This window comes from Ascaphus truei, chromosome 6 (genome assembly GCF_040206685.1).
Source record: "Ascaphus truei isolate aAscTru1 chromosome 6, aAscTru1.hap1, whole genome shotgun sequence".
Classification (NCBI taxonomy): Eukaryota; Metazoa; Chordata; class Amphibia; order Anura; family Ascaphidae; genus Ascaphus; species Ascaphus truei.
Genome location: NC_134488.1, coordinates 78,940,554 through 78,956,500, shown reverse-complemented (window position 1 = coordinate 78,956,500; position 15,947 = coordinate 78,940,554). Strand labels below are relative to the sequence as shown.

At 48.6% G+C, this 15,947-nt stretch overlaps 1 protein-coding gene across 4 annotated transcripts in view; it reads right to left on the bottom strand.

The window, feature by feature from the left end:
- ARHGEF16 (Rho guanine nucleotide exchange factor 16) overlaps positions 1 to 15,947 on the bottom strand; it is a 104,511-nt gene that overhangs the window by 18,977 nt on the left and 69,587 nt on the right. For all 4 annotated transcript variants that reach the window (XM_075604898.1, XM_075604899.1, XM_075604897.1 and 1 more), the window contains one exon: positions 2,662 to 2,814. In XM_075604898.1, coding sequence (XP_075461013.1) covers positions 2,662 to 2,814 — 153 coding nt within the window. The remainder of the gene's footprint in view (positions 1 to 2,661; positions 2,815 to 15,947) is intronic.

Below are 15,947 nucleotides of genomic sequence, written 5' to 3'. Positions count from 1 at the left end.
GCACAGTAAGCCTGCTATGGGCCTATACTATGAGTATGTAGTACATGGGTGCAGTACCTGTGCTGTAGATACTGTACCTTTTCTCAAAAGAAAGTTACGAAACGCGTCAGGGAGCGTCATTACGTTGGACGCATTGACATTACGTCATCACAGAGCGCTGGAGCGGACCGATCCACGCGCTGGTGCTACAGAAGCCTGGTAACACGGAGCCACCTTCTTGGACTCTTGAACTACACCTTACATCTACTGGCCCTGGAAATCTGCTGGGACATCTGCTGGGACGTTGGCCCATCCTGCCTTGAGATCGGGTATTTCCCCAAGGACAGAAAGCAGCAACCGGATGGTGGTGATTATTATCACGCAATGCCTATTTTATCTGTACTTTTGTAAGTGCATTAATACCCCCCCTTTTCCCCCTTCCCCTCATTAAATTTAGTATTTTACGCTATGGGGCGTGCGCTCTCTCCTCTTTTTTTCTTTTAGATTCCCTGTGGACGTGGTTAGTCCACTTTGAAAGCAGCCGGAGACCCTCTGCACCAGCATCCATTTCCAATTGGACTTTCATTTGAGGACTGGTTTTCACCCTCTTCTTTTGTTCATCTATGTTGTTATATTTATAAGCACGGTATTGTTATATTGTCTGTTTGTGTATAGTTGTCCTCAGTATTGAGCACAGGTAGAGATTCATAGGTGTTACTATATGATTAGAAAATTCACTAGATTCACATTTACATTCATTCATTTATTTCGTTTTATTTATATTTTTTATAGATACATGATTATTGATTTACGTGTAGCACATTATCTTTAGATTGATTTAATACCCACAATCAGAGGCGCTGCTTTCTTCCTTTGTTTGTTTATATATATATATATATATAGATATAAATATATATATATATATATAAATATCTATATATATAGATATAAATATATATATATATCTATATAAATATATATATATAGATATAAATATATATATATCTATATACAGGCATACCCCGGTTTAAGGACACTCACTTTAAGTACACTCGCGAGTAAGTACATATCGCCCAATAGGCAAACGGCAGCTTGCGCATGCGCCTGTCAGCACGACCTGAACAGCAATACCGGCTCCCTACCTGTAACGAAGGTGTGCACAAGCGGGGATACTATAGAGCCTGTTACAAATGAGTTATTTACATCAGTTATGCACGTATATGACGTTTGCAGTACAGTACATGCATCGTTAAGTGGGGAAAAGGTAGTGCTTCACGTTAAGTACATTTTCACTTTACATACATGCTCCGGTCCCATTGCGTACGTTAATGTGGGGTATGCCTGTATATATATATATAGATATATAGATATAAATATAGATAGATATATAGATAGATAGATAGATAGATAGATAGATAAAATGTGTGTGTAATAAAGAAATCTTTGATTACTGCAACCCGGAGTGCTGCTGCATCTGTACCTTTCATTATGTGACACTACTTTGTAAATTTGCATTCAACTGGTGAAATGTGATCATGATATTTATGTGTAGTGCCCCACTGGTTGGGCCTGCTAGGGAGAAATGCATTAGGGACAAAACACTTACACAGTAGGTACATCATTACCATTTACAACATAATAATGTTAAAGACATTGTTCTACATTACAATAGTCAGCCATAGTTTGAATTATACCATCAATTATTGAACCAGGAAGGAATAACAAGAATTTGAAGCATCTAAATGTGGCCTTATTGAACTGTTTAAGGCAAGCAGTAAATGTGGGTTAGCCAACAGGTGGCGAGATACCTGAGGCCATATAAATTTGCGTATATAAAGTTGTTTTATTTATTGGATTACGCTATGGATATCTTTCTCTCTTTATCCTGACTGGTGATATTTTCCTGAGTGACACCGCATTGCATTACATCTGATTGCTTCGATTGAGGTTCCAGTATCTACACACCAGAGTCAAGCTTAGTGCCACTGATCTCTGAAACGTCTTATTTAGATTGATACCAAGTGAGTCTCCACTTGACAGAGTTTCTACAAACACATTTGAGTTTTGAACTTTATTTGCACTATGTTGCGTTTCTATTTGGTTTTTATTACATATTGATTCTGCGCTCCCCTACACCTTGAGGCATTCAAGAATTCCTATAGTCATCTACCATCTCCAGAGACACATCTTGGACCAGCCAAAGTGGTAGGTACTGACCACCCTGTGTCCATCATATCTTCCCTAGCAAGGTGGGCTACATGTACATGTATATTTTAAGTCCCAATACACTGCAGAATAACACCAATATCACCAAATGAGCTGTGCATAAATAAGGGAAATCATTTTCTCTGTTAAACTGCAAAGCCCTTTAAACAAACATTGTTCAAATAAAAATGTATAAACATTAATACAGACCTCATACAATATTTGTATGTATTCTTTTCTCAAATGCTTGTTAGAAGCCTATAAAGCTGGTACAATATAAATATGTCATAGATCCAAGAAAACAACAATAAAAATATATAAATTTCTGCCAATGCAGAATTACAGAAATTTGCTTCCGGAAAGCAATGCTATGCAAGCTCTTCCATTATGAAAGAGGCATATTGATGAGTGGCTCAGAGAGCTTATTGTGAATCATATGACTCATTTATCCCCTCTGCTCAGTCTCTTGGAACTTACAATAGTCTTTGCAAAGTCCTCTGCTGGTACACTTCATTGGAACAATAAATCACATATGGATGGAAGTTGTTCAGCGCATGAGTCTCTACAATGTCGCTGATGTCGTGGATGAAGACGTTGTCTTTGTGCCTCTTCTCCAAGTCATCAAAAAATCTTTAAATGAAAGCAGAACAGATCATGATGAATTCAATTTTAGATCACTGATCTCAAAAGCCTTACAACCCTCACTAAGCCAATCAAAAAGTCTCAAATAAAAAAACATACATCAAAATGCACCCCCTCTATTTAAGCATCACCTATATACAGTACCTTATTTTCTTTAGAGTATGTGTATCTTGTACAATTGCAAAGGGCCATTGTTTTTAAGGTGGTCTAAAGTAATACATATATATTCTGTTTGAGCTTGTAGGACTCTCTGGTTGCCTTGTGACATTTTACCATTTCTAACCACCAGGACGACTTTTTGTTCTACTGAACCATGAAAACAACAAGTGATTTGTAATGCTGTGAAAATGTTCTGATTTACTTTGTAGTTTATGTGGACACAAAATATATACTGATATACAGTGTGTTTAGTAGAACACAAGCAGACATGTTATCTGGATGTTAGACTGCCTTGAACACATAATTTAATAGACCACTCATACAGAGAAGTGGAGGTACATTTCAGAGTGAATTAATTCACAAATTACCGATCAATTATGATCTGAATTATGATTAGATTAGGACCTGTGAATTATGGTCATGCCTTGGAGGGTCTCACAGGCTTACAATGCTTTGGCCAAAGTGTTAAACTACATGACCCTTTTATTTAAGAGATATATAGGTATTTCACTGTGTATTTTTGCCATTGGATGTAGCACTGGGCTCCGTTTGTGTTTGTTTGTAGTATATATTGCCATGCCCAGTAGCACTCCTTTTTGACATTTATATACATATATTTATTTATAAAAATGTTTTACCCGGAAGTAATACATTGAGCGTTACCTTTCGTTTTCAAGTATGTCCTGGGCACAGTTATAAAAAATACATAGATACAATAAAAGAACATGGTTATACAGTGAATTCACAGACATTTAATTGACAGAGTTGGAAAATTAGGTACAGGGGATAAAGGGCTTGTGAGTTTCAGATTGAAATAGAGAAGCTTTAACATCACCAAACATCAGTGAATGGCAGCAAACGGCTCACACCCTTTGGCTGCGCCAAAGGCTGTCCGCCTTTGGGGCAACGCAGATGTACACTGGGGTGGTTGAGATTGAATCTGTTGAAGCAGTGAACAAAAAGTTCTTTGTGTCCTCATGGCTCATTAACATTCCAGTGGGTGGCGTTGACGTTGCACAAAGTAGACGCACATGTTAACCCTTAGCACGCTGGTCCTGTGCAGAGGGGAACAGTTATATATATATATATATATAGTGCTTGACAAATCAACCAAAAATTCTACTCGCCCCCTAGTCCCGCCCCCAACCCCGCTTTTAAAAAAATACATATATAAAATAAATTGAATAAATTCCTAGTAAGAACATTCGTTTTTGACATAAGTTTATTTATTGTATTACATTATACTACAATTAGTCCTTGTTACGTGTGTGTGTGTGTATGTGTGTATGTGTGTGTAAATGTCGGATCTAGAAAAAAAAGCCAGATGTGAATGACTAGTTTCCTGTAACCCTTAACCAGTGTCTGGACGCCCCCGCTTCACAATATTTAAAGCAGCAATCCCGACTGGGATCTTACCTGATCCGCAGTCCCTCAATGTCCAGGTACCCTCATTCCTGCAATGTTATACATTGGAGGGGAGGTGTTCCTTACCTGTCTTCTGGGTTAGGGGGGATTCTGATGTCTCCCGTGTGAAGCTTGAGTCAGATCTGGAAGAAAGCAGTATAGGTTATGTCGGTGTAGTATAGGGCAGTTAAGATATACAGGGTAAATAAGATATCCAGATCGAGACTGTGAGACAGAGAGAGTGTGGGTGAGAGACAGAGAGTGAGAGAGAGACAGAGAGAGAGAGACAGAGAGGGGAGCGAGACAGAGAGACAGACAGGGGAGAGACAGAGAGGGGAGAGACAGAGAGGGGAGAAAGAGAGACAGAGAGGGGAGAAAGAGAGACAGTGAGGGGGAAAGAGAGACAGAGGGGAGAAAGAGAGACAGAGAGGGGAGAAAGAGAGACAGAGAGGGGGGGAGAGACAGAGAGGGGGGGAGAGACAGAGAGGGGGGGGGAGAGACAGAGGGGGGGGGAGAGACAGAGAAGGGGGGGGAGACAGAGAGGGGGGGGGAGACAGAGAGGGGGGGGAGAAAGAGAGGGGGGGGGAGACAGAGAGGGGGGGAGACAGAGAAGGGGGGAGAGACAGAGAAGGGGGGAGAGACAGAGAGAGGAGAGACAGAGAGGAGAGAGACTGGGGGGGTAACTGACTGACTGGGTGGGGGGTGGGATGACTGACTGGGTGGGGGGTGGTGGGATGACTGACTTATGACTAACTGGGTGGAGGGGTGGGATGACTTTTGACTGGGTTGGGGGGTGGGATGACTGACTTGTGACTGACTGGGTGACTGGGTGGGGCACTGACTGGGTGGGTGACTGGGTGGGGGGACTGACTGGGTGGGGGGGTTGGGTGACTGACTGGGTGACTGGGTGGGGGCTGGGGTGACTGGGTGGGGGGTGACTGACTGGGTGGGGGGGGTGACTGAATGGGCGGGTGGGGGTGACTGACTGGGTGGGTGGGGGGTGACTGACTGGGTGGGGGGGGTGACTGAATGGGTGGGTGGGGGTGACTGACTGGGTGGGGGGGGTGACTGACTGGGTGGGGGGGGGTGACTGACTGGGTGGGGGGGGGTGACTGACTGGGTGGGGGGGGGTGACTGACTGGGTGGGGGGGGTGACTGACTGGGTGGGGGGGGTGACTGACTGGGTGGGGGGGGGTGACTGACTGGGTGGGGGGGGGTGACTGACTGGGTGGGGGGGGGTGACTGACTGGGTGGGGGGGGTGACTGACTGGGTGGGGGGGGTGACTGACTGGGTGGGGACTAACTGACTGGGTGGGGGACTAACTGGGTGGTTACCTCTGGTGTCCTGCACACACACACACACACACAATCTCTCTCTCTCACACACACACACACACACACACACACACACACACACACACACACAATCTCTCTCTCTCCCATACACACACAAACACTCAATCTCTATCTCATACCCATACACACACACACACGGGGGGGAAGGGACGTGCTCCGGAGGGGAGAGAGGGGGGGGGAGAAACACCCCGCTACTTCCTCCCGCCCTGCGCGGGCAGCGGGAGCACTGAGGGGAGAGAAACACCGGCTACTGCAACATCTTCAGACCCGCGTGGGCAGCGGGAGCACCGAGGGGAGAGAAACACCGGCTACTGCAACATCTTCAGAGTGCCGGTGGGGGGGGGGGGAGGAGAGAAACATCCCGGCCTACTAGAGTATGTTCCGACCCGCGCGGGCAGAGGGAGCACCGTAGGGAGGGGGAGGAGAGAGAAACACCCTGGCCTACTAGAGTATGTGATGACCCGACCCGCGCGGGCAGCGGGAGCACCGGAGGGGGGTGAGGGTGAGGGGCGGGGGAGAAACACCCCGGCTACTACAGTATGTTACGACCCGCGCGGGCAGCGGGAGCGCCGGAGAGAGGGGGAAGGATGTATCAGTGTATATATAAATATTTAAAGTGTATTAAATTCCCCCCACCTCAAGCATCTGTCCAAACTCTCCTCCATGACCGGATCAGTGCAGGTCTTGTAAATTACAGGAGCTGACACAATTATACAAGAGGATATATAGAGGAGGAGGAGCAGCAGACGCGCACGCACTCACCGCCCCCCCCCCCCCCCCATTACTTACCCGTGCAGAAAGGGCGGTTTGAAGTCCTGGCAACTCCATCCCGCGTCACAGCCAATCAGCTCTGATTTTTTTTTTCCGATTTTTTTTTTTTTTTTTCTGATCAGGGGATTTTTTTTTTTACAGAGCAGGGGAAAGGTTACTGGCCACGAGCCAATATCCGATCGCAGCTGGCGAGTTGGCGGCCGGGTTTGTCGAGCACTGTGTATATATATATATACAGTGTTCGACAAACCTATACATTTGCTCGCCCCGGGCGAGTGGATTTAACCCCTGGGCGAGTAAATATTGGCCCAAGCAGCACACATTTGGTACTAGGTGGCGAGTAGATTTTTCTGTGTGGCGAGTAGATTTTTTGGTGATTTGTCAACCACTGTGTGTATATATATACAGTGCTCGACAAATAATGATAACAACTCGCCCGTTGCGAGTGGATTTAGGCCGCTGGCGATCCGTGCTGCGGCTCTATTAATTCCCCTGCTCGCGCCAAAATTTTCAATTTTTTTTTTTTAAATAAATAAATAAAAAATTCCTCTCCCTGATTGGTCTGACGTGGGGAAGAGGACCGGCTGGCAGCTCTGGGTCAGCCTCTCTCTCCCCCCTCCCCTGCCCACGATCCCCGCTTGCTGCCAGGGGCTCTCACTTCCGTCCCCAGCGCGCGCAAGCAAAGTTGACTGCTGGATCCAGCGCGTCCCCGTCCGGCCACGTTTCCCATGCGGATGTCCCCCCGCATGCCCCCACATACTAAATTTCCCCCCCAATGCCCCCAGATGTCACCCGCAGACCTCGATGTCGCCCGCAGGCCCAGATACCCACATACCTCTGGTGAGTGGGACTCCCGGCTCCGTTTCTTGGTGTGTGTGTGTGTGTGTGTGTGTGTGTGTGGTGTGTGTGGTGTGTGGTGTGTGTGGTGTGTGTGGTGTGTGTGTGTGTGTGTGTGGTGTGTGGTGTGTGTGTGGTGTGTGTGGTGTGTGTGGTGTGTGTGTGAGAGCTGGGGCTGCTATATCACGGGAGGCTGCGGTGTGCCGGGCCCGATCAGGTACCGGGGGAAGAGGGGACGCACACTTACACCATCCCCTGCAGAGCTGCTGCGGCTATTCCGGGAGGCTGCGGTGTGCCGGGAACCGAGCAGGTACCGGGGGGGGGGGGGGGGGGGGACGCACACCACCCTCTGCCGGACCGGGAAGCTGCAGTGGGCCAGGCCCGAGCAGGTACCGGGGGGGAGGGGACGCACACTTACACCCGGTGCCACCAGCGCCATGTCGGGCTGCCGGGTCCCAGATCTATTCCCCCCTGCAGCAGGCGCCTCGCTCCGCTCTTGCTGCGGCCTCCCGTTTAGGCCGCGCGGGGCGGGCGATGTGCAGGAGAGGTGATGCAAGGGTGGAGTGAACGGAGGTAAGGGGGGGGGGGGGTGAACGGAGGTAAGAGGGGGGGGGGGGTGAACGGAGGTAAGAGGGGGGGTGAACGGAGGTAAGGGGGGGTGAATAGAGATGCAAGGGGGAGACAGGCTGGACTGGGGAGAGAGCAGAGAGAGAGACAGGCTGGAGTGGGGAGAGGACTGAGAGAGAGACTGGGGGGGGGAGAAGAGAGAGACAGGCTGGGGGGGGGGGCTAAATGCTCCCAGGCAGTCAGTCGCCCACCCAGTCAGTCACCTACCTACCCAGTCAGTCACCCATCCAGTCAGTCAGTCACCTACCCACCCAGTCACCTACCAGAGTCAGTCACCTACCCACCCACCCAGTCAGTTAGTCACCTACCCACCTACCTACCCACCCAGTCAGTCAGTCACCTACCCACCCAGTCAGTCACCTACCAAAGTCAGTCAGTCACCTACCCACCCACCCAGTCAGTCAGTCAGTCACCTACCAAAGTCAGTCAGTCACCTACCCACCCACCCAGTCAGTCAGTCACCTAACCACCCACCCAGTCAGTCACCCACCCAGTCAGTCACCCACCCACCACCCACCCAGTCAGTCACCCACCACCCACCCAGTCAGTCAGTCACCTACCCACCCAGTCAGTCACCCACCCACTCAGTCACCCATCCACTCAGTCAGTAAGTCACCCCCCCACCCAGTCAGTCATAAAGTCAGTAATACCCCCCCACCCAGTCAGTCATACCCCCCCCCCACACCCAGTCAGTCATACCCCCCCCACCCAGTCAGTCATACCCCCCCCCCACCCAGTCAGTCATACCCCCCCCACCCAGTCAGTCATACCCCCCCACCCAGTCAGTAAAATGTCAGTCATCCCACCCCCTGCCCAGTCGCCAAGTCACCCAGTCACCACCCACCCAGTCAGACAGTCAGTAATCCCCACCCAGTCAGACACCCCGTCACCCCACCCAATCAACCAGTCAGTCACCCCACCCCCCCAATCACCCCACCGAGTCACCCCACACCCCCAATCACCCCACCCAGTCAACCCATCCCCCCACAGTCACCCTCTCTCCGTCTCTCACCCTCTCTCCGTCTCTCACCCTCTCTCCGTCTCTCACCCTCTCTCCGCCTCTCACCCACTCTCCGTCTCTCACACACTCTCCGTCTCTCACACACTCTCCGTCTCTCACACACTCTCCGTCTCTCACACACTCTCCGTCTCACACACACTCTCCGTCTCACACTCTCTCTCCGTCTCACACTCTCTCTCCGTCTCACACTCTCTCTCCGTCTCACACTCTCTCTCCGTCTCACACTCTCTCTCCGTCTCACACTCTCTCTCCGTCTCACACTCTCTCTCCGTCTCACACTCTCTCTCCGTCTCACACTCTCTCTCCGTCTCACACTCTCTCTCACCGTCTCTCTCACCCTCTCTCTCCGTCTCTCTCTCCGTCTCTCTCCGTCTCTCTCTCACCCTCTCTCTCCGTCTCTCTCACCCTCTCTCTGTCTCACCCTCTCTCTGTCTCACCCTCTCTCTGTCTCACCCTCTCTCTGTCTCACCCTCTCTCTGTCTCACCCTCTCTCTGTCTCACCCTCTCTCTGTCTCACCCTCTCTCTGTCTCACCCTCTCTCTGTCTCACTCTCTCACAATCTGGATCTGGATATTTTATTTACCCTGTATATCTTAACTGCCCTATACAACACCGAAATAACCTATACTGCTTTCTTCCAGATCTAACTCTCGAGCTTCACACAGAAGACATCGGAATTCCCCGTAACCCAGAAGACAGGTAGGGAACACCTCTCCTCCAATGTATAACATTGCGGGAATGAGGTACCTGGACATTGAGGGTCTGCGGATCAGGTAAGATCCCAGGCGGGATTGCTGCTTTAAATATTGTAAAGCGCGGGCATCCAGGCACTAGTTAAGGGGTGCAGGAAACTAGTCCTTCACATCTGGCTTTTTTTTTCTAGATTCGACATTTATACACACACACACAAGGACTAATTGTAGTATAATGTAATACAATAAATAAACTTATGTCAAAAACGAATGTTCTTACTAGGAATTTATTCAATTTATTTCATTTATGGTTTTTTTAAATGCGGGTCTGGGGGCGGGATTAGAGGCGGGGTTGGGGGTGGGACTAGAGGCGGGGTTGGGGCGGGACTAGGTGGCGAGTAGATTTTTTGGTTCGGCGAGTAGATTTTTGGGTGATTTGTCAAGCACTGTATATATATATATATATATATATATATATATATATATATATATATATATATATATATATATATATATATATATATATATATATAATACAGTGTTCGACAATCCTATACATTTACACGCCCGGGGCGGGTGGATTTAAATTTAAATTTGTTTTTTTAAATTTCCCTGCTCGCGCTAAATTTCCCTGCTCGCGCTGGCTGAAAAAAAAAAAACTCCCCCTACCTGACTGTTGATTGGCGCGCGCTCCCAGGCTTTGTGGGCGCGCGGCCAGGCTCTATATGAGCCAGCCCCCAACGAGCAGCCATTCTTTTCCCCATGGAGGATGGAGGACACAGTAAGTATTATCTGTGCCTTCCCCCACCTCCCTGGTGCTTCCCCCACCTCCCTGGTGCTTCCCCCCCCCGCTTCCCCCCGGTCCAGTGTCAGAGAGCGCGGCGGGTGATGGGAGCGGGGGATGCCCCCTCATGTCCCCGCTTCCCCCCCTCGCTTCCCCCCGGTCCCCGCGTCAGGGAGCGCGCCGGGTGATGGGAGCGGCAGATGCCCCCTCATGTCCCCCACTTCCCCCCGGTCCAGCATCAGGGAGCGCGCCGGGTGATGGAGCGGGGGATGCCCCCTCATGTCCCCGCTTCCCCCCGGTCCAGCATCAGGGAGCGCGCCGGGTGATGGGAGCGGGGGATGGAGGACACAGTAAGTATTATCTGTGCCTTCCCTCACCTCCCTGGTGCTTCCCCCACCTCCCTGGTGCTTCCCCCCCCCCCCGCTTCCCCCCGGTCCAGTGTCAGAGAGCGCGGCGGGTGATGGGAGCGGGGGATGCCCCCTCATGTCTCCGCTTCCCCCCCCCGCGTCCCCCCGTCCCGCGTCAGGGAGCGCGCCGGGTGATGGGAGCGGGGGATGCCCCCCTCATGTCCCCCGCTTCCCCCCCTGCTTCCCCCCCGCTTTCCCCTGGTCCCGCGTCAGAGAGCGCAGCGGGTGATGGGAGCGGGGATGCCCCCTCATGTCCCCGCTTCCCCCCGGTCCCGCGTCAGGGAGCGCGCCGGGTGATGGGAGCGGGGATGCCCCCCTCATGTCCCCCGCGGAGCAGGAGATGGGCGAGGGGGGGGGAGCGTGGTGGTGCTGGTGCTGGTCGCGGCCCTTTCCAAAAGGTGTGTAGAGTGTGAGTGTGTGTATGGGCATGGGAGAATGTGTGTGTGTATATGGGAGAGTGTGTGTGTGTGTGTGTGTATATATGGGTGTGTGTGTGTAGATATGGGTGTATGTGTGTATGTGTGTGTGTGTGTATATGGATGGGGGTGTATATATGTGCGTGTGTGGGAGTGTATGTATATATGTGGGAGTGTGTGTATATATGTGGGAGTGTGTGTATATATGTGGGAGTGTGTGTATATATGTGGGGAGTGTGTGTATATATGTGGGAGTGTGTGTATATATGTGGGAGTGTGTGTGTGTATATATGTGGGAGTGAGCGTGTGTATATGTGGGAGTGTATGTGGGTGTGTGTGTGTGTGTGTATGTTTATATATGGGAGAATGTGTATGGGAGTATGTGTGACACCAGAGGTACCCCCCCCCCCCCAATCAGTCAGTCACCCCTGCCCCTCTCTCTCTGGTCTCCCCCCTGTCTCCCCTCTCTCTGGTCTCTCTCCTCTGTCTCCCCTCTCTCTGGTCTCTCTCCTCTGACTCCCCTCTCTCTGGTCTCTCTCCTCTGTCTCCCCTCTCTCTGGTCTCTCTCCTCTGTCTCCCCTCTCTCTGGTCTCTCTCCTCTGTCTCCCCTCTCTCTGGTCTCTCTCCTCTGTCTCCCCTCTCTCTGGTCTCTCTCTGGTCTCTCTCCTCTGTCTCCCCTCTCTCTGGTCTCTCTCCTCTGTCTCTTCTTCTCTCTCTCTCCTCTGTCTCTTCTTCTCTCTCTCTCCTCTGTCTCTTCTTCTCTCTCTCTCCTCTGTCTCTTCTTCTCTCTCTCTCCTCTGTCTCTTCTTCTCTCTCTCTCCTCTGTCTCTTCTTCTCTCTCTCCTCTGTCTCTTCTTCTCTCTCTCTCCTCTGTCTCTTCTTCTTCTCTCTCTCTCTCTCTCTCTCTATATATATATATCTTATTTACCCTATATATCTTAACTGTCCTATACTACACCAAAATAACCTATACTGCTTTCTTCCAGATCTGACTCAAGCTTCACACAGAAGACATCGGAACCCCCCCTAACCCAGAAGACAGGTAGGGAACACATCCCCTCCAACTTATAACATTGCGGGAATGAGGTACCTGGACATTGAGGGACTGCGGATCAGGTAAGATCCCAGGCGGGATTGCTGCTTTAGATATTGTGAAGCGGAGACGTCCAGACACTGGTTAAGGTGTTCAGGAAACTAGTCATTCAAATGTGGCTTTTATTTCTAGATCCGACATTTACACACACACACACACACACACACACACACACACACACACACACACACACACACACACACACACACACACACACACACACACGTAACAAGGACTAATTGTAGTATAATGTAATAAATACATTTGTCAAAAACGAATGTTGTTCTGACTAGGAATTTATTAAATGTTTTTTATTTATATATTTTATTTTAAAGCGGGTTGGGGGGCGGGGTTTAGGGGCGGGACTACGTGGCGAGTAGATTTTTTTGGTTGGGCGAGTAGATTTTTGGGTGATTTGTCGAACACTGTGTATATATATATATATATATATATATATATATATATATATATATATATATATATATTGTGGTAAACTTTGGGGCTTAAATAAGCTTACTGGGTACCTGTGTGTTTGTTAACTTTGTACAGCTGGTCTCAGCTGATTTGGAGGTTAGCCCCTGCTTCCCAGGTTTAAAGCTCGTCCCATCCCACTTTCCATATGCACAGGTCTTTGCATGCAGCTGATTGCGACAGATCTAATACAGAGTATTCTTCCTGGTATTGTCCAGGTAAATAAGAATTTAATCAGATTTAGAACCATGCAGCTGATTATGACAGATCAATTATGATCATTCTTCTAGTTTTGTACAGGTTATTAAGAATTTTAATCAGTGTTAGGACCTGTGAAATATGGTCATGCCTTGGAGGGGCTCACAGGCTTACAATGCTTTGACCAAAGTGTTAAACTAAATGACCCTTTTATTCAAGATATATATAGGTATTTCACTGTGTATTTTTGCCATTGCATGTAGCACTGGGCTCTGTTTGTGTTTGTTTACAGGCTATGAAAAGCCTGATCACAGGTATTATAAGTAGTAGGTGCCTACCCTTGTGCCTAAGGGTATGTTTAGTCTGTGTGATATGTAACATATAAAAGAATGTCATTTGTGTATCCCATTGCAGGTCCCTGATGACGGATGGTACTCAAATTTAGTTCCAGTGGGGACAATGGAAGTTCACCCAGGGGAGAATATAGCAGGTATGTCATCTGTGCCTATACTTCCCTGCTCTGTCTGTAAGTCCTGATAGCTGCAGGCATGACAGCGCCTTGTGCTTCTCCTGGGAGTAACTAGAGGAGGGTGGTGACTCGTGGCAAGAGAGAGATCCTATCCTGATAGGTCTGATGTCATGAGCCGGACCCTTCTAGAAAGTTAGCAGAATGCAACAAAACATACTGGGTCTTTGGAGCCCTGCTTTCAATCTAGCAGGACCTGCTCCAGAGCTATAAGTTCCTCCCCATTGCGAGGGAAGGCCTGCTCAGCTCAGACCAGGCCTTAGTAACATCATGAACCCGCACCCCAGAATACCAGGGGGTGTGTCCCACCCAGAAGCTGTGATGTGCTGCTGTACTGTGTTGCTGTGTGAGGAGCTGCAGTGGATACAATAAAGAATACCCTTCTGACATATACCTGCCTGGATGTCTTCAGTGTGGAAGAAAGGAGGTGTGTGTGTGTGTGTTCAATATGGAGTCCCCTGATTCTATTCCGGACCCATGGGACTGAAGGTGCTGACACCAGTTCTGAGACCATCCTAAAGCCTGTCCTGTCTCCATAACACCGCAGACAGACATCAGAGCTCCTGTGAACCTAGCAGGTATAGCACCATACACCTAGTAACAGCATAGCTCCCCAATAAAGGCCCCGATATGAGATTGGGGGGGGGGGGAGCAGGGTTACAAATACATAGTTACATAAGTGAACAGGGTATACATTATATACAAGACATTGCATGCACAGTAAGAGATAATATATTATATGCGTATGTAAAAGTTACAGACCAGATTAAAATGTGAGCCAGCTTTAGTTTTGAAATAACTTAGACTGGTGGTGGATGTGAGAGTCTCTAGTAGATTGTTCCAGTTTTGGGGTGCATGGTAAGAGGAGGAACGGCCAGATACTTTGCTGAACCTTGTGACCATGAACAGTCTTTTGGAGTCAGATTTCAGATGTTAAGTGCTGCATGTGGTAGGGGTGAGGAGCTTGTTTCAGACGGGTAGCTTGCCCAGAAAGTATTTGAAGGCAAGACAGGAAAGATGAACTTTGTACCTAGACTCAAGTGATAACCAATCTAGTTCTTTGAGCATTTTGCAGTGATGTGTGTTGTAGTTGCACTGGAGAACAAATACTGTAAAATGTATATGTATAATAATATATAACTGATTAACACACACACATATCAATACAATACCCACAACAATACAATGTCCCCCAACACAATGTTCACCACCCCAGTGGGGTTCCCCCAAAGTACTGAGGGTGCAGTGGGCCAGACCAGGGTATACTGGGGATCTTGAATCAGCAGGGCCGCAACGTGATCCCACAACACGGGGTCTGCCAAATCTCCTCTCTCCTTACCGGTGGTGTCCATGTATTGAGGGAGCTCCAGCAGGATTGTCCCCCTTAATGTCTCTAGTGTGGCCTGTGGTCTGGTCCCAGACCGCAAGCCACAGATCATCGCGTGGCATCACTGCTGTATACTCAGTGGAGCGTCCCTACCTGGAGCCTTCCCTACATACACACAATCTGAAAGGGCTCCTGGGCCTAGCTGGGGCCTGCGGGGGAGATCTCGCCTAGATCAGGGGCTACTGGCACCCTGAACACGTCCTCTCCCCTTGCCATCCTCCTTCCGACTGGCGCGCTCTTCTGTTCGTGCCAAACTAACCTCCTTCCCTTCCTCAAGCATCCCTAAAGCTGCTGGGACATGTAGTCCCTGGCAGAGCCATCTCCTAAGATGGCCGCCGCAACAACTAACTGCGCATGTACACGGCACTCTATCCGCATGCGTGATACTCAAACATGGCGGCGCCCGCCCCCGCAAAGCAGAGCTCCGGCAGCACCAGAAGTAAACGGGGAAAACAGAAGTACACTTACAAAACATAAAATATTTAAATCTACATTAAATGCTTCTGTAAAAAATAAATGCTTCTGTAAATGTTTTTATACCATATAGACAAGAGATTCCTCGGTATGAAATTTATACAAAAAATATTCATTCATTTATTAAAACATTTTTCTTACGCATTGGTCAGCGTACCATACATTACAATGGGTATTACACGTGTTGTTATTTTGTATTTGCATCTACTGTAATGCTGAAAAATATGAAGCAGATACTGTACATAAAGAGTGTAATTTAATAGTTTACATATTATGAGGATTGCCCGAGTCCAATGCAAATGTCTTTATATACAATGTTTCACAAGTGTCAAAATAATTGAAATGTGTATAGTAGCTCTGTCTGTAGGTTGTTCTACTGTATAATTTTAATGCAAAACATTACAAAGGGAAACTCACTGTAGGCAGGATACCCATCAGTAGAAATCTGCAATGTAATTATGTAAAAAGCCAGTGACCAAACTTGAACCTTTACTTTGG